At 41.6% G+C, this 23,550-nt stretch overlaps 4 protein-coding genes across 9 annotated transcripts in view; 3 read left to right on the forward strand and 1 right to left on the reverse strand.

The window, feature by feature from the left end:
- plekhg4b (pleckstrin homology domain containing, family G (with RhoGef domain) member 4B) overlaps positions 1-10,093 on the forward strand; it is a 29,383-nt gene extending 19,290 nt beyond the window's left edge. For 3 of the 6 annotated variants that reach the window (XM_078095100.1, XM_078095098.1, XM_040165440.2), the window contains exons 6-24: positions 440-533; positions 1,044-1,130; positions 1,236-1,352; positions 1,579-1,677; positions 1,852-1,994; positions 2,104-2,242; positions 2,348-2,470; positions 2,566-2,730; positions 2,907-3,781; positions 4,114-4,363; positions 4,745-4,834; positions 5,542-5,766; positions 5,981-6,151; positions 6,256-6,433; positions 6,544-6,660; positions 6,986-7,264; positions 7,641-7,864; positions 8,760-8,829; positions 9,738-10,093. In XM_078095100.1, the coding sequence (XP_077951226.1) occupies positions 440-533; positions 1,044-1,130; positions 1,236-1,352; positions 1,579-1,677; positions 1,852-1,994; positions 2,104-2,242; positions 2,348-2,470; positions 2,566-2,730; positions 2,907-3,781; positions 4,114-4,363; positions 4,745-4,834; positions 5,542-5,766; positions 5,981-6,151; positions 6,256-6,433; positions 6,544-6,660; positions 6,986-7,264; positions 7,641-7,864; positions 8,760-8,804 (3,421 nt within the window). In that variant the 3' untranslated portion in view covers positions 8,805-8,829; positions 9,738-10,093. The remainder of the gene's footprint in view (positions 1-439; positions 534-1,043; positions 1,131-1,235; positions 1,353-1,578; positions 1,678-1,851; positions 1,995-2,103; positions 2,243-2,347; positions 2,471-2,565; positions 2,731-2,906; positions 3,782-4,113; positions 4,364-4,744; positions 4,835-5,541; positions 5,767-5,980; positions 6,152-6,255; positions 6,434-6,543; positions 6,661-6,985; positions 7,265-7,640; positions 7,865-8,759; positions 8,830-9,737) is intronic. The other 3 variants (XM_078095101.1, XM_078095099.1, XM_040165441.2) reach the window with 1 other exon arrangement.
- LOC120810679 (uncharacterized) lies at positions 9,904-13,432 on the reverse strand. Its single transcript, XM_040165444.2, has 6 exons — positions 13,126-13,432; positions 12,481-12,662; positions 11,233-11,352; positions 11,053-11,109; positions 10,858-10,965; positions 9,904-10,732 (listed from the first exon to the last, which is right to left on the reverse strand). The coding sequence occupies exons 2-6, from the start codon at positions 12,646-12,648 to the stop codon at positions 10,610-10,612; spliced, it is 576 nt and encodes a 191-aa protein (XP_040021378.2). The 5' UTR covers positions 12,649-12,662; positions 13,126-13,432; the 3' UTR covers positions 9,904-10,609.
- Positions 13,433-13,476: 44 nt separating this feature from the next.
- LOC120810678 (membrane-spanning 4-domains subfamily A member 4A) lies at positions 13,477-15,516 on the forward strand. Its single transcript, XM_040165442.2, has 7 exons — positions 13,477-13,595; positions 13,679-13,843; positions 13,955-14,053; positions 14,307-14,363; positions 14,659-14,772; positions 14,873-14,989; positions 15,079-15,516. Exons 2-7 carry the CDS (start codon positions 13,682-13,684, stop codon positions 15,106-15,108), a joined length of 579 nt encoding a protein of 192 aa, XP_040021376.2. The 5' UTR covers positions 13,477-13,595; positions 13,679-13,681; the 3' UTR covers positions 15,109-15,516.
- Positions 15,517-16,735: 1,219 nt separating this feature from the next.
- Positions 16,736-23,480, forward strand: ptdss1a (phosphatidylserine synthase 1a). The gene is made up of 13 exons (XM_040164257.2): positions 16,736-17,025; positions 17,512-17,603; positions 17,873-17,917; positions 18,001-18,125; positions 18,232-18,390; positions 18,476-18,627; positions 19,041-19,182; positions 20,273-20,385; positions 20,543-20,608; positions 20,705-20,804; positions 20,943-21,011; positions 21,731-21,797; positions 22,001-23,480. The coding sequence occupies exons 1-13, from the start codon at positions 16,844-16,846 to the stop codon at positions 22,093-22,095; spliced, it is 1,407 nt and encodes a 468-aa protein (XP_040020191.1). The 5' UTR covers positions 16,736-16,843; the 3' UTR covers positions 22,096-23,480.
- Positions 23,481-23,550: the final 70 nt, after the last annotated feature.

A 23,550-nucleotide genomic window follows, 5' to 3' on the forward strand; every position in this document is an offset into this window, starting at 1 on the left:
GCCATCTTTTTACACCTGGCGTGAAAGGCTGTAAATGTTCCCTGCGGCCTTTATTTGTGTATTTAGCATGTTTCCAATGATCCTTAACAGTGCAGCTGTTATTCAGAGCTTTTAGATGAACAAATCCATCATTATTTATTTATGTAGAGCATTATCAGTAACCTTGAGCATGATAAAGTTCATAGTTGTCCGTCTCACATGGTCACTCTAGTTGCTGTTGTTAGATATTTGTATGCGTTTTGTATAAGTGCGATTAGAATCATTGCATTTGAAAAGTTCTCTGATCCAATCTATAAATGTCATAAAATAATGTTTCTGCTCAGTTAAGTTTTCTGTATTCTCCTTTTATAGCCCAACATCACACATGTGACTGAGAGGGTTTTTACAATCGATACACATTGACAAGGATAACACACTGACTGTGATACTTTGGTTTCAGGAAAGAAAGGCGTGATCAAGGCTTAACTGTGGTAATAGACAGCAGGAGGCAGCAGCCGGTTCCAGCGCTGTTGTCATCTCTGTCTGAATTGCAGGTGAGCCCACAGTGGTAAACATATAATTACCCTCCAACACACACCCAAAGAGTCTTCAGGCCCTGATAAATCTCTGTTGTCTTCTGAGCTTTTGCTCTTATGTCTCAAGGTCGGTACACGGATTTACACAGATCTTATTGTTGTATCTCTGTCTCTGACATAGAGAGAGGCGCACCTTTGAATTCATATTGACTGCGGTTCCGAGACATGTTTTTGGAAAAAAGCTGTCCTCAGGGCTTTAGCGGAGGAGCCTGTCCTCACTTGTCTGTTTTTAGCGCACACTGGGGGCGGGCTGGTTACAGCCGCCTAACAAAAGACACATCGTCACGCTATGATGATGAGTTTTCTTACTGACGCCGGGGCGATAATTCTGTTAACCCCAACAGATGCCTTGTGAGTCCGATTAGCTAAAACATATCAATGTGTCTGTTGATTCATTTTCTTTTTCTTAATCAACTACGTGTGATGACACGACAGTGATGCATTAATGCTTGTGCATCTTTTCCTCAGGCGTCGGCACCAAATGCACTTTACACTGTCCTCTTCCTGGTGGACAAGGAGACGGCAACCAAATCTGAGAGAGACATTGGCGTGCAGGTAGTTACCCGATTGAGATCTGATGAATGCCTTTCTAATGTAGTCGTTGTAGGCCGTGATGACACACGTTCATCAAACTGAGTGTGTTTTTTTTCCTGCCCACAGACTGAAACGATGTCATCTCTGAAAGCCCTGCTGAAGCACATTGACCAAAACCAGCTCACACGAGATCTGGAGGGCAACTTCCACTACGACCACAACCACTGGATCCACTTCAGACAGGTGGGAGCGGCCGAGGTGTCTGGGCATTATGAAACACATTCGTAAAACTTACTCAAGAGCTCGGCGAGGGTGGAGATCGGCGGGTTGTGGACATTCTTAAATCAAGGCAGGGACGGGGACCACTTTTGGACTTTTCTCTGTAACAACCTGTAGATTGTAAGAGTGGTGATGGCTTGCAGTAATTTATGATCTTCACCCTGCATCTCTTTCTCCATCTCTCTGACAGAAAATTGACCCATTCGCCAGCAGTTGCAGCGAATCCATCTCCTCGCTGCAGGAGTCCATCAGCTCACTGAGCAGCAGCGGCAACCCGAAGACCTCGAAGGTCAGACCCGACCCCCTACAGGCAGTCTTGCCTACTGATTTATGTGTTTGTTTTAGAGTTACCTTCCATGATATTTGTGCTTTACTTGTGAGTTTTAAATGAGGCATGTATTTCACATGTATTTACATCCTTTCCTCCTTTGATTTTGTTTCCCATTATGCATGTCGGGTTCAGGAGGTGTCTGAGGTATTGGAACAGCAGAGGCATCTCATGAAGAGCGTGTTGGAGGACACCCGTCTAAACCGACTCCGATTAGAAGGAGGGACTGTCCTCGCCCGCATCAGGAAGGAAGAGGCCTGTGACAATGAAAACTACAGGTACTGAAGAAAGAAAGACTGAATTTAACCACATGAGTTAATATGAGGGATCATAACATGGACATTCATACAATGATCTGTCCCGATGTTGTTTTCTTTGTTCATTTAGAGATGCTTTCGACACGTTGAATGCACTGTACAACCAAGTAGACGAGGAAGTCCATAAGCTTGTGATACTCTCAAACAAGTCCCAGAAGCGGTTGGAGAGCCTGCTGGAGGTGCGCATGTTTGAGGAGCAAACGCAACAGGTAAACGTCAACTGTTCAAACCGTAACACTGCAATCTGTGCTTCAGTTTTTTTTATTAAACGATTGTGATATTGAATGAAATGAGAATGTTTTTTCTTGTTACAGATCAAACTCTGGTTTAGCGTGGAAGGAGAGAAGCAGCTCACACCGCTGGAATCACTTACTCCGTCTGTGGCCAAAGTTAAGGAGATGCGAGAGAGCTTGGACCAGTTTCTTGAGGAGTCAGTGGTAAATATGGACTTATATACCTCGTGGATCACCTCCCATGTGGAAGTCTGAGAGGAACCGTGATAAATCAATCCGCTTTGTCTGTTCCGGGACAGAAGCAGCAGAGGCACGGCCTGCAACTGGTGAAAGAGTCACCTGAGTCCCTTCCAGGCTCGGTTCTCCTTGACTTTAAGCAACATCTGGGCTCCATCTTAAGCAGAGTGGAGAGGAGGAAGGCCAAGCTAGACATCCTAACCAACCTGTATGAATTCTATGACTCAGTAAGTATTTAAAACAAACTTGGATATGCTTGTTATGCATCATTTTTAGTGCATTTAAAGATTAGCATATACTTGATCTTCTTTACAACTGAAAAATATGCCAAACTAATTTGAGGATTAACCATGCGGTGTCTCTAACAATGTTATAAAGATTAAAGACTCGTTCTAATCATCAGGCAAACCAGTGGACTGAGCACTGCCAGGACTATTTTGCCCACCTAAGTCTAGACACTTCAGGTGTCGGACTTCTGCCGTCTGTGGTGCAGAACCTGCAGGATTACTACACCGAGGCTTCCAAGTTCTCCACGGACAACTTCAGCACCCTCAACAGCATGGTGCTCTCCCTGGAAAGCCCTCAGCAGCTGCAGCAGTGGAACACAGTGTGGCACAAGTGCCAGCAGACCAAACAGCAATTGGAGGAGACTTTGGCCCGAGCCATGACAGCGGCCCCTAACTCCCCGGCTGTTGACGCGGCGGCTCCGTTAGAGACGGAGGCAGAAAGCCAGACCGCCGCCACACAACAGCACGGGGCGAAGGCATGTGTGCTCTTACCCGCCGTGATTACAACGCTATCTTTTGAGGACAGCAAGCCGCAGTCTGCCGGGCCCTTCTCCAAGAGCCAAAGCAGTTCAATCGCCTCTTCCTCACACTTCACGTTCCCCGCCGAGTGCGACGGCAAACTGAGGCAGAGTCCGTCCATGTTCGACGACACGGACAGCGACTGCACCATCGACTCGACCACCTCCTGCCAGTCTGAGCCCGTCTACTCCGGTGCGGCCCGCCTCCGCAAGCAGCCGATGAAGAAGATCATGAAGAAGACCATGAGTTACGAGCTGACCGCGAGGGACAACGGCCACTCCGACGTCTGTCACATTCACGGCTACACGGGCGTCTACATCAAGGGCCTGGAGGTGGCGAATAACGTGTCTGCAGAGAAGAAGCTGCAGAGACCTGACATATTGAGCCCTGCATTGGGACGCAGCCGCAGCATGTCTACGCCTTCAAGGATCCACAGCAGGCACAGTGACGGAGAGGGCAAGAAACAGTGCAGGTGAGTCGCTGAGACTGGACTTTAAAAAATGAAGATAACGTGGGCGAAATAGGATTGTTTGGATGGTAATTGTTTTTCACTGTTTTAATGAGCTTATTCTGTCTTTCCTGTATAGTGTATAATGGAATGATGCTGAGAAAACAAGCAATGACGATTTTAAATTCTGCGATTGGAAAATATTTTTGACCATTTTTGTTTCATACATTATGCAAAAACTATTATTCAATTATTGATTGTTTAACCTTTGGGTTTATTCTTTGAAGTACTTTGCTATTGTAACAATAATGCCACCAGTTCACCATGAGTACTTTTTGTGTATTTTTGTTGTCCAGTAAAGTACAGCACATAATGGATGAGATGATCTCCACAGAGAGGGAGTATGTTCGCTCTCTCGGCTACATCATTGAAAACTATTTCGCCGAGATGGAGCGCCTGGACTTGCCACAGGACCTGCGGGGGAAGCGCAGCATCATTTTCGGGAATGTTGAGAAACTGTGGGACTTCCACAGTCAGTACTTCCTGAAGGAGCTGGAGTCATGCGCCCACTCCCCGCTGTCCATCAGTAGCTGCTTTCTCAGACACGTGAGTCCAGTCAGTCAGTCAGTCAGTCAGACAGTCAGTCAGTCAGTCAGACAGTCACAGGGCCCTGAGGAGGCACGCTTACAGCCTAAAAATAGCACCCAGGTCTGATGGCTCCCCAGTCACTGTAATGATGTGTTGACTTGTGGTTACTGATGTTTTTCAAAACAACATAATGCAATGTTTACAGTGAGGTCACACGGTTTAACTGTCTCACTGTCGTCCCTCCGATCCCCATGTACTTACTCATCAGCAGCATAATGAACCCATGCAATTGTGTGTTCAGTCTGTTGAGAGCTGAATCAATCATTATGTTTTGCAAAGCGTACTGAAATTCCTACTTCTTACCATCGACACCGTGTAACCTGTTAATCTTGTGTGCAGGAGGATCAGTTTGGAATGTATGCTTTGTACAGCAAGAATAAGCCCCAGTCCGACGCTCTGCTCAGCAGCCATGGGAACGAATTCTTTAAGGTGCGTCTGGAATCTCTGGTTAAATTCCTCACAGACTGGCGGGTCACTGGGCGTCACATTTTTATTTGTACACTAAATGAATGGGTCACAGTAAAATATAAACATATTAGATTCTGGTGCTCGACATGAACAATTTTGATTAACCACGTTGGCCTATCACAGATACATTGGTATTGGAAAAATAGCTGCACTGAATTACGGTGACATGTTCGTAAAACAACGCCTTCGTAAAACAAGGTCCAACTTTAATTATTTTGGGGGCTTTAAAATCCACATCTCAGGGTCACCCGATGGAACTACTCAGTTTTTCATGGGGATCATAGGAATGTCCATAACCTCTGTTGTTCTTTAACGATATGAGCTGGACTCTTTGAGTTAAGGTAGACACAGTGTCACCAATACATACGTTGTTTCTCCAACAGTCAGCATTTAAACGTTCATTTTTTGTGTACAATTTGCCAAACAGTTTATATCTTGATTTAAAAATCATGTTTAAATGTTTCTTTCTTAACTGTCTTATGTTAAAAATATATATATTACCTGAAATATATATATATTTTTTTAACTCTTTAATTCTCAACTTTGTTATGGGCCAAATCAACAACAAAAAATTCAACCACAGTTTGTTCAACTTAATCACAACATTTCCATCCCCGTATCCCAAATACCTAAAACACAATAATAACCCCCAACGTGTCTCTCCTCAGAATAAGCAATTGGAGCTCGGGGACAAGATGGACTTGGCCTCTTACTTGCTGAAGCCCATCCAGAGGATGAGTAAATACGCGCTGTTGCTGAAAGACCTGATCAAGGAGTGCAGTCAGTCGCAGGAGCAGGAGCTGAGCGACCTCCGCACTGCCGAGGAAATGGTCAAGTTTCAGCTTCGCCATGGCAACGACCTGCTGGCTATGGATGCCATTCGGGGCTGTGATGTAAGATGAAATGCATTGGCCCAGAGCCACGTGCTACTGTGATGAATATGTTTACGTCAGCCTTAAGACCTGATATCCATTTACCTTATTTTAAAACAGTTTTGTCAATTGGAGGTCATCTTGTTATGTTAACACCACTTCCACCATTTCCCCGTCCCAACCGGAATCGTATTGTTCTCTCTGACGCATGCGAACGGCCGTGTTTCCTCTGCAGGTGAACCTAAAAGAACAGGGTCAACTCCGCTGCCAGGATGAATTCATAGTCTGGTGCGGACGGAGGAAATACCTCCGCCATGTCTTCTTGTTTGAAGACCTCATCCTCTTCAGCAAGACCAAGAAGATAGAAGGAGGATACGACTTTTACATCTACAAACAGTCCTTCAAAGTAAGAGTTTGTGTATTTTTGTGGATCACTTTTACTGTAAATACTCTTCTTACTTGTATAAGAATAGTTGAGTTAATTTTTTTTTCCAATCTGTTCCCTTTTAGACAGCGGAAATAGGTATGACGGAAAATGTTGGTGACAGCGGCCTGCGCTTTGAGATCTGGTTCCGTCGGAGAAAGTCGCAGGACACGTTTATACTCCAAGCCAGCTCTGCAGAGGTCAAGGCCGTGTGGACAGCCATCATAGGGAAGATCCTGTGGAGACAGGCGCTCAGAAACAGAGGTTTATTTAATTGTCATGTTGATCTGCACACATATGTATATGTGACATTCAGGCCCTTTTACCCCGCGGAAGAGTTCTTGTCATTAAAGTTTTCCTTTTCTGGATTCCAGAGTTGCGCATGCAGGAGATGGTTTCCATGGGGATTGGAAGCAAGCCGTTTATGGACATAAAGCCAAGCGATGCAGCTATCAGTGACAGAGCCATCGACTATATCATGAAGGGCACAGGTGAGCTGTTTGAGTTTTTATTACTGTTCTCCCTCTTTCATCTCCTCTAGTTTGTTGCATATTTACCATTAACTTTAATTACAGGTGTTTCAATGCAAGTAGTATTACGCAGCAGCTGTAATCTAAAACATACAGATTGGAAGAGATTACATCTGCAGTAAACTATTTTACAAGACTCCTCTTTCATGGCTCACTGGCGATGCTGTGAAAAAAACAAAAAAGCATGCCTCATATATTGTAGTTAACATCTTTAAGTAATGTTTATATAGTTACTTATCATCCCTGGTGTGATCTCACAGCTCACTGTGTTTGTATCCGCCGACAGAGGCGAGGACCAGGGCGTCCATCGCCGTGTCTTCGTTCGATCACTCCACTTCGTTCAAGAGACCTCACTCCACAATCTCCAACAGCAGCACCTCCTCCTCCAGCAGCCAGTCCTCCTCCTCCCTGCTGGGCTCGCTCAATCTCCACCTGTACTCGTCGCCCTCGCACCCGCACGCGCATCCACACCCGGCGACATGCGTTCCCTCCTTTGCCCAGTGGCCCTACGACTGCATAGAGGAGGATGAGCTGGAGCACGACAGCGGGAGCCAGCCTTCCATGAGTGAGTGGCTTTTTTTTTTTGGTTTGCAGGACGAGGAGATGCATATGTGTCTACTTACATACAAACAAAGCAATCTAGGTTGAGGCATGATGTGAGAAATGTGTTTGCATGTAAATGTAAACACGGCCATTTTGGTTTTTGTCTCTTTTTTTACTATTTTATTTTGTTGGAGTACTGCCATAGTGTTTTTCTGTGCAGCTACCACTAGGAGCTGCCAAAGTCTGAAAAATCCAACAATCAAAAGCTTTGATAATGCATATCTAACTAGATGGAGTACATAGTTCGATATCTAACTTGGTGGCCGTCTCTGAGTCGTTTGTTGCTTTATTCAGCATTAAAGTATTAAGGGCAACTTTGTCTTTGTGTTGTGCTACAGTCACTGAGAGCTCAGAGACGTCCTCCCAGTGTACCTCCAGTGACAGTGTAACAGGACTGAGTTCCCTCACTGTACCCGTGCACCGCAGCATCGCCATGGACTCCTACAACAACGAGCCCCCCACTTTCCTGTGCTCCGCCGCCACGGCCTCCTCCATCGCGTCTCCTTCAATATTCGAGAAAGAGGACGAGCTCCAACCCCAAGGCACCAAGTTTATCACGGCAGTGAGTGTTTGATTATCTTGCATGTTATCTTCTTAAGATGACAAAACTGACCAGAAGTCACATTTTGCTAACATCACATTGTTTCCTAATAATATTTTGAGAATTAAAGCCCTCATAAACCACATCTGCGGTGACACCCGTTAAACCGCGTTGCTTTCTCTCAAGTCAAGTCAATTTTTTTAGTGTTTTAAGGCCTGTGTTTTAGCTTAAGCCTACTTCTATATGAAGAAATGTCCCTCCCCACAACATTTGCACAATGTTTTTTTAATATATATATATATTTATATATATATATACTTTCTTTATTGAAAGATGGAAATTCTACTGTGTGGAGCATTTAAGGGGTTCTAGTGGTAGAAACGGAATACGATATGAATACATATGTTCTCTTAATAATAATAATAATAAGTATGTATAATCAATTATCAAAGTTGACGTGTTTTTTACCCTGAAATACGGAGCAGGTCCTCTCCATGTTTCTGGCATCAGATAGTGTCGTGATGCCAAAATAATTTAACACCATGTGGATTATTTACTTAAAGAAGGTAAAAGCCAGGAACATGATTTTAAATCCTTATTATAACCCTGATATGGATATGATTAAAAAAATCATGTTGTATTAAGAGGTTAAGTATTGAAATAGACACTTTAGACGATTCAAAGCCGTATTCAATTATATTGAACACCCAAGCAAGCGCCACCAGGGACCCCAACTTTTCAGGCGGGTTTCCATTGTTGGTCCGCAACAGCGTTCCATTGACAGCTCTCACTTTCCAGCTCAAATGAACCGAACTACCTGAGGAAACGGTCCAGGGTTCAGTTAAAATGGACCAAACCGGCCACGTGTGAAGCTTCCGTTTCGCTCACCACCTTTTTGCTGTTTTGTTTTCACCAGAGCAAAGCCTGTCATATAGCAGTCGGCCTCTCTACTGTGGTCTGACTCAGGGCTGAGGGATTTTAGCTCAGTAAGTAACCATTGTCACCAGAGTGCATCCGGGTTGTTCCCTTCACAGCCTCATTAACAACTGTGAGGAACCCGACTGAATACTAATCTGTGTGAAAATGTGCTGTTGGTGCCTCCGTTGTGCAATGCATTGCATGGCAGTGTGTCCTGCTGGGTTTGGTAAACTTCTGCCTTTCGTTCATGTTTTCTTCTCATTGCATCCGTTTGACATGAGCTTGAAATGTGTGTTTTCAAGAGTTCCATGTATGTTTGAACACATGCACGCAAGCAACCTTTGTTTTGGGGCTTTGGAATGCATTTATGTTCTTTTTTTGTCGCCTGAGTTTTGTGTTTGGAACTGTTTAACTTGTTGTTCTATTTCTGATTTAAAATGAATTGCAGAACAACAATACACTACCGGAATATGTGCATAGAATACAATTCAAATGGCAGCTCAAAAACAGGTTGCGTGGAGATTTTCTGAAATGTATTGAGCCGAATGAGAATAGCCTCACTGTCTTTACATACAGGCACATTTTTATGGAATAAATAATTGTTTTTTTGAAAGACCCGAAACGAAGTTTTTAAAAAACACAATATACATATAAAGCATCTAAAGAAAAAATGTTCTGAAAACAAGTTTGATAGTAAGGTTGTGTTTTTTTAACTAAGATGTGTTACATGTTCAATTTCCCACAAATTATTTCAAAGAAAAGCAACATTTAAGTCAAATCCTTAAACAGTTTCACAGATTTATGGTAACTGAATTATTGGTTTGTGTTGTATATTGGCACTTGCAACTAAAAGGTGATTTTGTGGATTTGACTAAAATGTTTAATATTTCATGGTGACTAAAAATAAAATGACTTGATTCCAAAGTCAAATATTGTTCTAAATCCCCATTCTTGTGTATTCCTTCTTTCTACCTAGCTGTGAAGATCCTGAAGATGAATGATGCAACAGTAGTTTGTATGTCAAGACAATGAGACAAAAATAACGGGAGTCCAGCTTTGCAGCACTAACACTTCAATGGATGAAGCTCAACTGTTGAATGGCATTTCATTGTGATACTGAATTTACACTGACACGTGGTACGTCAGTGGTCTGTACATTTGTTTTAATGAGCTAGATATAAATCAATGTTTATACTGTAGATGAGGGTTTTTTTTAATGTATTTTACATACAAACAGAAAATAGCAGGCAGATCTATCTGGAGAATATCTTCCTTTTATTGCCAGTATTTTGTTATGACAACTTTGTACAGATGATTAAAATGTTTAAAGAATGTTGTCGTAATCATTTCTTTTCCTTTCTTTCTTGAAATGAGGTTTTCCCACCCGTGGATACTGTCTATAATGCACAATCCTTTATAGTCCTGCAAAGTAACCTGTGTAACCTTGAGAGCTGCTAAAAGTGCACGTTTATCTGAAAACACACCGCAGATATTTCCACGGGTTTTAAAGAGCCGTGTAAAACCACACCGACCGCTTTTCATGCAGACCGACAAAGCAGCCCTGTGAGGCCCATTGCTGCCGTTACAGAGAAAGACAAAGGTTGATGGGAGTGGTGTTTTCTTTCACATGTGAAGTGTTGACATTTATTTACCACAAAACGTTGTGTTCTCAGTTTGAGTCAAACATCACACGCAAACCACAGCCCGGGCTGCTCACCAGGGGCTTCAGCTCTAATAAAGGAAATCGAGACGAAACAGAAAGCCACAAAAAAAAAACTCTGCAAACACAGTCGTCTATCTTCTAATGCACACTAATAAACGGCCCCGCGGCAGTTCATTTACTGACAGTTAGTTTGAAGCGCTCTCAGATATGTTCTTGCTCACGGTGCGTTTCTCTTTAGAGATCCAGAAGCAAAGGACTGCAGAGAGAAACACCTCGAGCCCCAACACACACAGTTCCATCACCTCTACCTGCCAGAAACACAGAAATAATCAAGTATGCATTAGTTTTACATCCGCGAATACGTGTAATATCTATTGCTGAATAAGCAGTTTGAAGAATTTAACTTCTTTTGTATTTTTTTACATGGCCTTACCCTCAGAAGTAGATCGTCTTCGCGATTCCAGTAAGCCAAGTCAACAGTAATCAGACAGGCTGAAACTACGGCTACAATAATGCAGCCACAGTTGACCGTGAGGGACACCTGAAACATCAGCCATACGTTATATTTTTGTATTAATTAAATAATTGCTCTACATTGTTTATTGGGGTTGGATGGAGCTGCACTTACAGGTAGTAATCCTGAATATTTGAACAACAGGTTGGAAATCATTCCAGCAAAGATGAACTGCAGAGGAAAAAGAGGCAAAGTCAATATTTTGAAGACAATTATTTGCACATCTTTTTTGACTAATTCTACAGTACTTTTTAGTCCTACTATTTGGTTCATCTAAGCAAATCTAAGACTTACGATTGCTCCGTTCAGTTGGGAAAGTCTGCACATCGTCAAAAGGGATTCTGTCATCTCCTGGGTTACTGCAAAAAGTATTCCCACTCCAACACTGAGGAGACCACTCATCATCTGCAGAGACTGACAGAGGATAGAGGCACTGAATCCATCGCATCTTATACATGTCTGAATGTCACATGCATCCAAAAGTACTTTTTTAAACATTTAAACAGTATCTTTTGGCCTATATCTGATGTATTTTCTTCCAGATAATTGATAAGAATATAAAACAAAGGGGATCTGAATTTTGAAAGTACTGTGCACAAATGTCAGCATTACAAAGACAGGACCGTGTGAGCGTTGACAGCTATGAAGCAGAATACCGCGAAACCGCGAAAAAAAAGGATTTCCTGTTGCTGCTGTCCAAAGCTGCACAAAGTCACTTTGGGTGTCTTTATAAAACCTCTACTGCTTTTCTGATATGTTGAAAAAAAGTGTTATAATATGTTTAAACATCTAATCATACACTCAAAGAAAGGAATGAGTAAAATATTGTGATCACTATTGCATAGACTTCACAAAGTCTTTGCAAAGTAGAATGTTTTAATGTAACACATTGAAAATCATTCATCTGAGGTTTTTTTGCTATGGTTGTATACAGAATGGTTGCTACTTACTAACTACGACGGTAAATAAAAGGCTTATTGACTGATTGATAAAAATCATATTATCACATGAATATTATACCGTTTTATTTGGATTATACACTTTTTTGAGAAGGACGTTTTCAGTGTTATATTTCAATATATTGTTATTTTAATCATGCAGACTAACGTTCAGGTTCCCAAAATCCTGTCTGTGTCTCAGGATTGGTAGTTCAATGCCCGCCTGTCCCCGATAGCAATGTGTGCGTTTGCGTGCAAGTGTGTTTTTCTTTGCATTGTTCGTGGGATAAAGGGTCTATTTAGGAGGTTTGTGCCTTTGTATCATTTTGTATATCATTTGTATTATCATTTGCAACGTATCATCCTTCTATATAATGTTTTCCGAGTCCTCTAAATTCAAAAAACATATTAAAAATCTGCCAAGGATCATAAACATTTCAAGACCTAAAGTGTGGATTGTGAAAGCCAGTAGATGAAGTACCACGACCTTCTTAATATAAAACATAGTCAGTAAGTTAAGTCCCCGTGACACAATGTCAAAAAGAGTTTGACAACATGAAGGATTCGTATGTTGTCAGACATCCAGCGCAGTTTTGTCGCTCACCCCCAACACAGCCGGTTGTTTGTGCAGCAGGTCATGCAGCGGCCCTTTCTGGTCTGGCACAAATTCCATGGCCCGATAATATTGTATCACAGGCTCCTCTCGCTCCTCGGCTCTCAATGGCGCGTCTTCAAAAGCTTGGATGTCCATGTTGACATCGGCACAGGCCATGTTTTATCTCTGACCTGGAGAGATGATTGTTTTTAGTGTATCATTAAGTGTTTTTTATTGTGAATCCCGTCCTGAGTGACCAGAAAAAAAGAGTTTTTTTTTTTAGAGCCTTCTTGTTTTGTTGGATTAAATACAGTATATACATAAGATATACATTTCACTCTATCACCAAAAAGTACAGGTTTAAAAAGAGTAATGTTAATTTAAAGCCCAAACAGTTAAAAAGGTAGTTTCAATCAAATATAAACGTATAATAAAAACGTATTAAATGTTTATTACAGGACTTTAGCAGTATCCAACAGTCTAATTCTCCAAAATTGTTCTTTTCTTTCAAATGATACTTATAACATTCACAAACATACATCGATCAACTTACATACACATGTAGGATTTTAGCGGTAACCAAATTAATACTTACATTATATTACAAATATGTACGACAAAGTTTTTTTTAGGACAATTCAATGCGTAGCTTACCTAGTTTGGCTTGAGAAGTATTTATTTCACACTGTATTCGCCTCAAACAAGTGCCTCACTCGTAAGGCATGATGTTCACTTCCCTGCGAACACTTTGAAAGATGAGATCACCTCATAGCTTAACTTCCTCTGTCTGCAAGTGATCTCTACAGAATCATCACATTTTACCCTACGTGCCGAAAATTGGATGTTACTAATTTGTAACTCTATTTCTAATTTGACAAATGCCCTTGAAAATGGGTCACGTCAAAAGTAAATATGTCGGCAGGTTTAGAGGGTTTCTTATTTATAGTATGTATTTTTGAGTGTATGAGAGACAGAGAAGTGGTGGTGTTGGGGGGTGGGGGAGGGGGCAGAGGCGTTGTTAATGAGAGGAAGACAATTGGCGTGGCAGGTAATTTCCTTGTCACACTCATTTTGGGGAAGAAGATCATTTCTAAGCCTGAATACGGATACCGAAAGCGAAAAAGGTCTGTTTCTCAAAATATAGACAGCAGATTCCCACAGGGCCAAACGCTGCTTTAACATTCTTTGCTTCAATTGTGTTCACAAGACAATGAAGAAGACCTTTGTGTGTGATGGATCGATGATCATCACCATTCCAATCGGGAGCCTGAGGGACACTGGAGAGGGTCAACTGATGCCGGAGAAATTTCAGTGTGTGTACAAAGATTCCTACAAGATCTTTGCTGTGAAGGGGAAGCCTAAACCTCTCGGAGTAAGCTGAATTCTTTCTTACACAAGACGATTCATCATGGATGATTTGAAAGCTTTATCAGTGTATTTTTTACTTGCAGCGCTGTAATGCAATTTATTTTCTTTATTTTAGGCAGCTCAAGCCATCACCGGGGTGTTCATTCTCATACTCGGACTAAGTTTTTTACACAGAGAAGTTTTCACAATGGTCTACATTCTACCCAGTGTTCTGGTAAATGAACTATGCATATAACTATGTGACGATACGATTCAAAACTAATTCTTTGAGACATAACTATTACTTTTTACTTATTGTTTAACAGAAAACTGGGGAAATACGCATCTATTCCACTTCTTTTTACTACTAGGATATTACATATCGCATAGAGTCAAACACATTTACCTTATTTTGTTTTCTTTTGACACTTAGAAAGGTTTACTATTGTATTTCTGTGCTAAATAATGAGCATTTTTTATCTGATTAGTTTGTGGTCTCTGGCATCCTGTCCTATGCAGCTGGACAGTCTCCAAACATCCACGTGGTAAGTTAAAAATGTTATTATTCTCAAGTGAAGACTTTTTCTACATTATGTGACCAAGAGGTTATTTTTTTAAATGGCATGTGTTATATTTGTTATGTTTCGGCTTTTTAGATTGTGATTTAAATCAATTATTCAAAACCAAAACTCACATCTTTGTGAATTGCCCCACCATGTGTATAATTATTACGGACACATTTGATTTTGAGAATTTTGTTAAACACACAACGACATCACAGCATTTCACCTAATTGTATTGACTAATACTTGCAATATTTGTACCTCTTTCACCTTACAGACGAAGCTGTCATTCGCTGTGAACATCGTCAGCTTCTTCTGGTCAATGACAGCAGTTATTTTGTGCGCGGCCACGTTTCATCATTCACATTGGGTGGAATGGAAGAATATAGAGGTACAAGGAAAACAGCATTTATTAATGTTTTGTAACCCCTGGTTCTCTCTAAAACACAGAGAAAAGTGTATTTACTCAACCTCTGTCTCAACTTTTAAAGATCCGTCAAGGACTCAAGGGACTAATCATGAGTCTGCTGGTTGTTGAACAGTTAGTCGCCGCTTTCTTGATCTACTGGTTAAGTAAAGCTGTTTGCAGACCACAGTTCAACACTTTGGTATGTCTTTTTTACATGCATAGCAACTGTGTAAACTACAAAAGGAATAAGATCATGCATAACTAAAAGTAGTCATTCTTTATCTGCAGCCCATCATACTGCTGAAACGAGGAGACTGAGGCTTGACGGAGCTCAACAAGCCAACGAGCGACTTTGGGTACTTTTAAATCCTTGTCGTATTAAAAGTGCATAACAGCCAAACCCTTTCATATACACTTCAATATAAAACATACAACGTGCCAAATTCGTAAATGTTTGAATGAGCCACCTCTCGGATATTGATTAACCCTTGTTTTGTTTGTGTACATCTCTTATTATTTAATGATTTGACAACAAAAGGTCAAGTGATGAAATAATAAGGGGTTGGTGTTTCTGATCTTCAAATGACCCAAATCCCAGAAAACGTGGGATTGTCTCAGTCTAGCAAATATTTTTAAAACTTTTTGTAACCAGTGTTTGCTTTTTCAGTTCTCTATGAAAAACTGTATATGTTTATTTTGGGCAAATAAAGATGAATATTTCCTTTTTTTTATGTCATCTTTGTTTTGTTGTGGACCTACTACATAGCTCTAGATATAGAGCTAAAACATGAATTAACTGGTTTTAATATGATGCAAATTATCCTCAAAATTGTACATTTACATCTAGTATCAGAAAATAAAGTAACTGGCTTTTTTTGATGCATTTGCTACATACTACAAATGAAACGTTTAATGTATTTAAAAGATAGCCTTCAACAAATATTAGTGGAGAAAATAGTGTAAACCCGGAAGCAACAAGACATTTTCTCACTTTGTGTAACAAGCAAACACATAATAATTTAATAATGTTTGAGAATTCTCTTGCAGGTGATTCAGAAGTGTTACTGCACTACCGTCTACTAACATAACGACCCCGGGTGTTACCGGCGTTATTGGAGGTATTGGCACTGCTTTTTGCAACCTTGTTTCTCATCATTCTTTTTGTGTATTATTGTTTCCTGTCAAGATGACCGGTGTGTTCGACTTGTGGGAGATTGTGTGAATGTTCACTTAGTTCAACAAAATTAACAGACACTGCAGATTATTAGAAAATTGGTGTTTGTGTCCTTCCTTGCTGCTCGAAATGCAAAACGACAGAGACCCCTGCCGGCAGCCGAGGATGTTTTTTGGGGAGTTTTCAGTGCGTGAGAAGCCGTGAGCGACCACGTGGGGACGATAAACACACAAACACAAAATGAATGGCAAGTAGTCAAGGAAACACATTCATTTGACATTCAAATAACTGTACTGTAGTAATTATCTATCTTAGTTTCCAAAACCTGAAGAATTAATTCTTCACAACAAATCACCAATCATCAATATCTATTGCACTGCTAATAATTTAATACCTATTCCACTCCACTATGCGTATACTTCTTTTTCTCTAAATACTAAATCAATTACACTTTTTTGTATTTAATCAAAATGTAATGTTCTGCTCTGTTATTTTAGTGTTTTGTGTATTGAGCATGTTTTAATTGTTTTAATTACATACAGAATACTTTTATGTTTACTATGTAACCTTCCCTGCTGCTGCTGCTACACACATATTTCTCCAAGTGCACATCTATATATATATATATATATATATATATATCATGTCACCGTTTAAGATAGTAATGGTCATTCTTCAAAGTCCTTCAGTCACTCTAAAAACCATCTGCACATAAACTGTTGGTCCTTTGCAACACTCCCTAAAACATGCATATTATTTTGAGGTATTTCCTGTGTGTAGTCACGGTTAGTGTGTGTGCGTGCGGTGTGTGTGTGTCGCTGCAGCAGTGGATCACTTTCCCATGTTGTTCGTGGGAGGCGCTGCCCGCCGCCTCCTGATATGGCGTCTATGTACAGCGGGTCCCACACCTTGAGCAAGGATGATGTGAACTACAGAATGCATTTCCGAATGATAAACGAGCAGCAGGTTGAAGATATCACCATCGAGTTTTTCTACAGGCCGCACACGATAACGCTGCTGACATGCACGGTGCTTAGCTTGATGTATTTCGCCTTCGCGAGGTAAGGTCGTCCTCCGCTAGCCGTTAGCTTCATTAGCTTCGTTAGCTCCGTTAGCTCGGTTAGCTAGTGATGCTGCGCAGGGGGAGTTAGCTACCTAGCGTTAAGCTATCCCAAGCTATCATCACTAGAATAAACTTTACATCTGCACGGGGCATCTGGAAGAACTGCCCCAGTGAAGACCGCCTGGGTTTTGTTGTGTTTAATTGTAAACCGTTGTGTAACGTCAGTGAAGAACATTAGTTGCAGCAGCAAAGTGAGAGACGCAACGTTGGATTTACAGTGATTATCTGCTCCAAGGACCGGATTTTCACACAAAAAGATCCAGTAAAATGTAAACATTAAGGTCTCCTTTTAGAAACGTGTGTGAGCTGGCATATGTGTGTCACTGCTGGTATACAGAAGGCTAATGGTGTCTGTTCATACGGACCAAATCATTGCTGGTCATATTAACAATTGGTTTGGACGGTTTCTGTTTCCTGTCTGCAGAGATGATGGAAATCCTGACAGCAATCTTTGGGTGGGACTCATCCTGGTCATCTCCTTCTTTCTGGTCATAAGTGTTTTGGCATTTCCTAACGGTGAGCCAAGAAAAAGACCCCGTTACTATCTTAGTATGGTCAAGTGAGTCTGCATTATTAAATATCATGTTGCTTGTATGAAACACATAGTTTGAACAAGGAAAGCCTTTTTGCTACCGTGAAAACAGAACGAGGAAGCAAATGAGGATTTGGTTAGGAGGTAATGTAGGTGAAACAACAACGCAAAGAGGAACTTATTTCATTGTGTCCGTTCCATCACGTGCTGCAGATTGTATCTTGAAATGGTTTCTTCATTCAAATCACTTCAGGTCCATTCACCAGACCACATCCAGCAATATGGAGAATAGTGTTTGGTGAGTATTGATAGAACGTTAGAACGTTTTCTGTCCGGACCTCGTGTTTCCTTCCTTAACGTCATGTCTCTCTGCTCTTTAAGGCCTGAGCGTCCTCTACTTCCTGTTCCTGGTTTTAGTCATCTTCCTCAACTGGAAGCAAGTGAAGCAGCTCATGTTTTGGTTGGACCCGAACCTGCGCTATGCCAAGAGAGAGGCCGACGTGATGGTGCGTGATGTCGGCTTGCACAGATAATGCCTCTCATATTGATTCACGTGCACTAGCAGGAGGGGGATGATCATTCTAATGAGGCTGCTGTTGCTGCTCTCTGCAGGACTATGCTGTGAACTGCCATGTCATCACCTGGGAGAGGATCCTGAGCCATTTCGACATTTTTGCATTCAGCCATTTCTGGGGCTGGGGTATGAAGGCCTTGCTTATTCGGAGCTACGGCCTCTGCTGGACCATCAGTATTACCTGGGAACTTACCGAGGTAACGAAGCACATCAAATATTGCTGTTGACTGCCATTTTTAGTTTTTAAGATCTGATGAGTAAAGACTGTCATCTCCTGTTCAGCTGTTCTTCATGCACCTGCTGCCTAACTTTGCTGAGTGCTGGTGGGACCAGGTGATTCTGGACATTCTGCTGTGTAATGGAGGAGGCATCTGGCTCGGCATGACTGTCTGCCGCTTCTTGGAGATGCGGACCTACCACTGGGCCAGTATTAAGTATGATCCCACAATCTGGAAATTAAGTAAACGTTTGTGTTCATCCTAAGTCACTTTAAGCGTTTTCCTTTCAATGTTGGCCCAATAAAAGCAAATCTTTTTAAAGTATTAATCACATTTTAAAAAATTGTTGTAATAGTTAGCCATGTTGTAAAAAAGAAAACGTCAGTATAAGTAAGACATGTTCATTCAGGCGAGTGAGGGCTTCCTGATCGTAAAGCCGTGCAATCGAGAAGCCAACTGAAAGTGCACAAACTGTTTTGAAATACGATCTAGATACAGTCCATCAAGGCAGAGTGGATCTAAATGATTCATGCGTTGGCATCACTTTGATCCTGCTTTAGTCTATTTCAATAACACAATACTTTTTGCAAATGTGTTTGCAATCCTTCTCTTTTGTGTTTCTCGCTCAGGGACATCCACACCACCACGGGGAAGATCAAGCGCGCCGCGTTACAGTTCACCCCTGCAAGCTGGACCTACGTACGCTGGCTCGACCCAAAGTCTTCCCTGCAGCGAGTGATGGGCGTCTATCTGTTCATGATCATCTGGCAGGTGGGTCACTGTGCGCTTTTTCCCGGCTAATCGGGTCGCCTCCTCTGCTTTTGCAATCCAAAGCCCGGCTTTCATGTATCCATACAATGCGTAGTCTCCAGCTTTCAGCACATTAACAGCTAGTCCCATTACGGGTGAAAGATAAAGACGCCATGATGATGAGATCTTTCTCAGTTGTTTTTGTGTGGTGATGAAGAAGCATTGCTCCCCCCTCTCCTCCCCCCTTCTCCCTAATTCAGGCACTTCCTAGCTCTCTTGAGGCATTAAATTGTAATTACCAGTCTTTGAGAATTATCTCTGCTGCTCCTCAGTGGCTTCAACCAAACAGGCTCCAGGCCAAATGAGTGAGTAACACGGCATCAGGCCTCCCTCTCATCATCCAGTGCGCATGAGAGCTACTGTGGACAGAGCGTCCTAGTAAATCAACTACTAGCATTGTTGACGATTTTTTAACCCAAGTATGACTCGAATTGTAGGGGAATCGTTGTTTTCAAATAGTTTAAATCTTCATGTAAATGTTTGTCGGCGTCTATACACAGAAGATATGGTGACATTTCAGTCTAACTATAACTAATAAAACGATTGAGGGCCAAGACCTATTTAGCTGCTTCTGTTTCAGGGTCCTGGTACTGTGTGTAGTGGTCATTTCAAACTCGTAACAACAGAATAAAACAGCCACTGGTAAAATCATGTGTCCTACTATGATAAGTCAAAATATCTGCTAGGGAAAAGTGTATTATTGTGCTCTATTTACCCCAGCACATTGGATTTGCAGCTTTATGGGTGTTTTAAAGGCCTTTCCATTCATACTGCGTGAACATAAGAGAAACTGTTGATACAGACAAGAATCTTGCAACAGGATAAAGCCAAAGCAACTTATTAGAGCAGAACCGTGCAGGGCTGTAGGCTGTCAGTCACCTGACCATAATCCGACCCACCGCGTGTTACAGTGCTGAACAAGCAAAGGGCAACAAATATCAGAACATCTGCACAAGATCTGGAAGCAAATACTACATCTGAATACTTAACTTTTTCTTAAAATACAACCATAAAGTCCTGTGTTCTACCCGTTTCCCTCTTTTACCCACAGCTGACCGAGTTGAACACATTCTTCCTCAAGCACATTTTCGTCTTTCCGGCGAGCCATGCTCTCAGCTGGTGTCGGATCCTGTTCGTTGGTATCATCACAGCTCCGACTGTCAGGTAAAAAACACAATCTATGAGTAAGGAAATGATACCCTTAAACTACACGTTCACATATTTTTTTAGATCCTTGTTTTTCGAACTTTAACAGTCGGGCAAGTATCTGATCAGAACTGCAGTTTAAGTGTTCTAAATTTTGCATTGCTTCTTCTTGCAGGCAGTATTATGCGTACCTCACAGACACACAGTGCAAGAGAGTTGGGACCCAGTGCTGGGTGTTTGGGTAAGTGAAACCTAGATGCAGTAAAAGTCGCGTATACGGGTTGACTTAAGGAATTGCACAACTCATTTGTTGGTGTTTTCCTCCCCTCGTTCACAGGGCAGTAGCCTTTCTGGAGGCCTTGGTGTGTATTAAGTTTGGACAGGACTTGTTCTCAAAAACCCAGATCCTCTACGTGATCCTGTGGCTGCTGTGTTTGGTAAGATCACAATCGCAGTAATGCTGCCATGAGTGTCTTCAAACATACAAAAAAACATCAACAATCGGACAGCAAAACCTTCTCTTTTGAATGTGTTTTCCACGAAGCGGTCTAATATTCAGTGTGACTGTTTTTTAGGCCTTCATTACGTTCCTGTGCCTGTTTGGAATGGTGTGGTTTGCTGAAAACTACGGTCCAAGAAGAAAGGTATGTCTACAGGGATTTTTGTAATGTTTGTCATATAGCTCACGACACAAACTAACTTAATATTGGTCCCAGTTTAAATCCATTTTGAATCTTGTCAGGAATGCATGGAAACTTGGAAGGTTTATGTACCTGCACAAGTGTTAAAATAAGATTCCCCGACTCTTTTTGGACGTGCTTGGTATGTAAATATGCCGTACATTTTATATGTTGCTTACATGTCGTAATAAGCCCCAGACTCAAGTCACAACGCTGCTTCTGGCTTAGTCTCATGTCATTAATTAAAGCTGCAACGAAGTCCATCGTTGAAGCCGCAGTGCGGACCGAGACTACTTACATTATGGTGGGAGACCATTGGGACAAAGCAGCTGCACTGAGTATTACCTAAGTTAAATTTCGGGAGCTGATGCTCACAATAAAATAAAAAAACTGAACTCCATTAAAAAAAAGGGGATGAAAAGCCTTAAAGAGAGCACTCCCCACCGCGTAGCTCCAGTAGGCGGAGAGCATTCCCATGCGATGATGAGCGCTTGAAACTAACAGATGTTGATTTTAAAGGAATAATTTACTCTCGAGGACATGAAGACCCCCCCCGCACCCCCACATCTAAAGGTTATCACACAGTGTGCCATAAGGGCTGCACATGGACAGTTAGCTGCTCTATGTTACCTCTTTCAATGGTATGTGTGTCATGTGTCGGAGTCGCTTCTCTCCTTTCACAGAGCCTCTCAGAATGTGAAGACAGCAATTACCCAGAATATGCTGAACATGCGTCAGAAGTATTTAAAGGTACAGTGTTGTTGTTTTTTACTCTAATTCCTCCACTACACAAAAAGGCATAACAAAAGTGAAAACGTTAATCCTCATCTCTAATCTTGTTACGGGATTAGCGCTGGTGTTTGCATCGGGCGTGAAACACCATTACAAACCTCCTGTACAGTGTTGTTGTTGTTTTTTCTAAACTCGTCAAGTGTTTGACCCTCTTGTTTTAGAGGAGACCGACGCGGACGACGACAGCCCCACGGCCCGACGCAGAGGGACGCGCTCCAGAAAGTCCAAATCCATCAATGGCCTGGACAGCCAGTAGGAGCAGGAGCCAGAGGCTGGTGTGCGACTCCTGAAGTCGCTCCGGGGATGAAAGAGGAGGGGTAAAGATTCAACCACTTCCTGGCGTAATGTAAATCTAGAAAGTGCCCCTTTTACGTGACGGGTGTGGAGTCAGGAGAGACTAAGTGGATGAACAGGCCCGTGCCGAGTTATCAGAAGTGCACAGAGGCTTGGACCAGAGAGATGCTCTCTGAACTGTGTGCTGTAGTCATTAATAAATCCCTCCTAAAGCAAAGATCACAGGTTTCTCTGTGTGTGGGCAGGGAGGAGGGGGGGTCGTGGTTGTGAATTTGTGAGCGAGTGGGCAAAACAAACTGCCAATAGTAGATATGACTGCATGATCATTGTAGCTGGTGAACTATAATTTACAAACAATTATTCTACAAAACAGTATATCTTTGGTGGTCAGGGTACATGTTTACTGGTTTACACCAGCTTTAACCCCTATGTTGGCTCAACACATTGTAACATTAAAAGCAACTATATAGAAATGTAATCACTATGAAGCCACTATGTTTATTGCACAGAAAGGCTACGGTCTTTTTTTTAGCATCTGCGTCTGACCTTTTACATCCTAGATGTTCCCGATGTTTTTCTGTTTTATAACTTGAATGTGGGCAGGATTTCAATGCAAAACGGCTTTGGCTTGGTAGGATCTTCGACTGAAGCAAAGCACACAGTTTAAGCACTTTTCTGGAGGTTTTCTTGCAAATACTGTACATTTTATAATGCTCGAGTATTTTGTGAATCATTGTGTCCTTGAGTGATTTTACTCCGTTCATCTGTGGCTGCTATCTTTTTTTAATTTTTTTATTTTTACTGTGCACATAATGCAGGGCAATTATTCAAATCCCTGCATGTGTCGTCAGGTCCTCTTTTTTGTTTTATTGTTGAACCTCTTGCTATGACATATATTGCATTTGCATGGCTTACTCAATTGTTTTAGTAAGAAAATGTTCAGAGTTGTCAAGAGATCTTTGTGTACTACACACCACGGCACGAGCATTGTTATTATGTTATGTCTTTCACTGTTATCAAGACACCTGAATTCACCCCACGTGCCTGTTTGCATGTTGTTTTTATTCTCCGCTTTTCTCAGTTTGTATTGCAACTAAATGTTTGAATTTTGATTCTTCTGTACTCCAGTGCTTTCTTGAATGTTTATTTTCATTTATTCCTCTTAATCCTTCCCAATCCAGACTTTGAAGTCTGTGGACTGGACTAAGCTCCCCTGCTACAATAGACACAATAAATGGTACATTGTCTCTGGATTAACATGTGATTTGCCAAAAACTATTCTGATTAAAAAAAAATGCTGTTTTTCACTGTGAAGTAATGAAACATAATAAAATGTTTTACATTTACCATTACGCTCTTTGAATTGTTATTGGGAATTTGACCTTTAATGGTTTTTGAAATGCAGCGCTACACTTAC

This window comes from Gasterosteus aculeatus, chromosome 20, assembly GCF_964276395.1.
Source record: "Gasterosteus aculeatus chromosome 20, fGasAcu3.hap1.1, whole genome shotgun sequence".
Lineage (NCBI taxonomy): Eukaryota > Metazoa > Chordata > Actinopteri > Perciformes > Gasterosteidae > Gasterosteus > Gasterosteus aculeatus.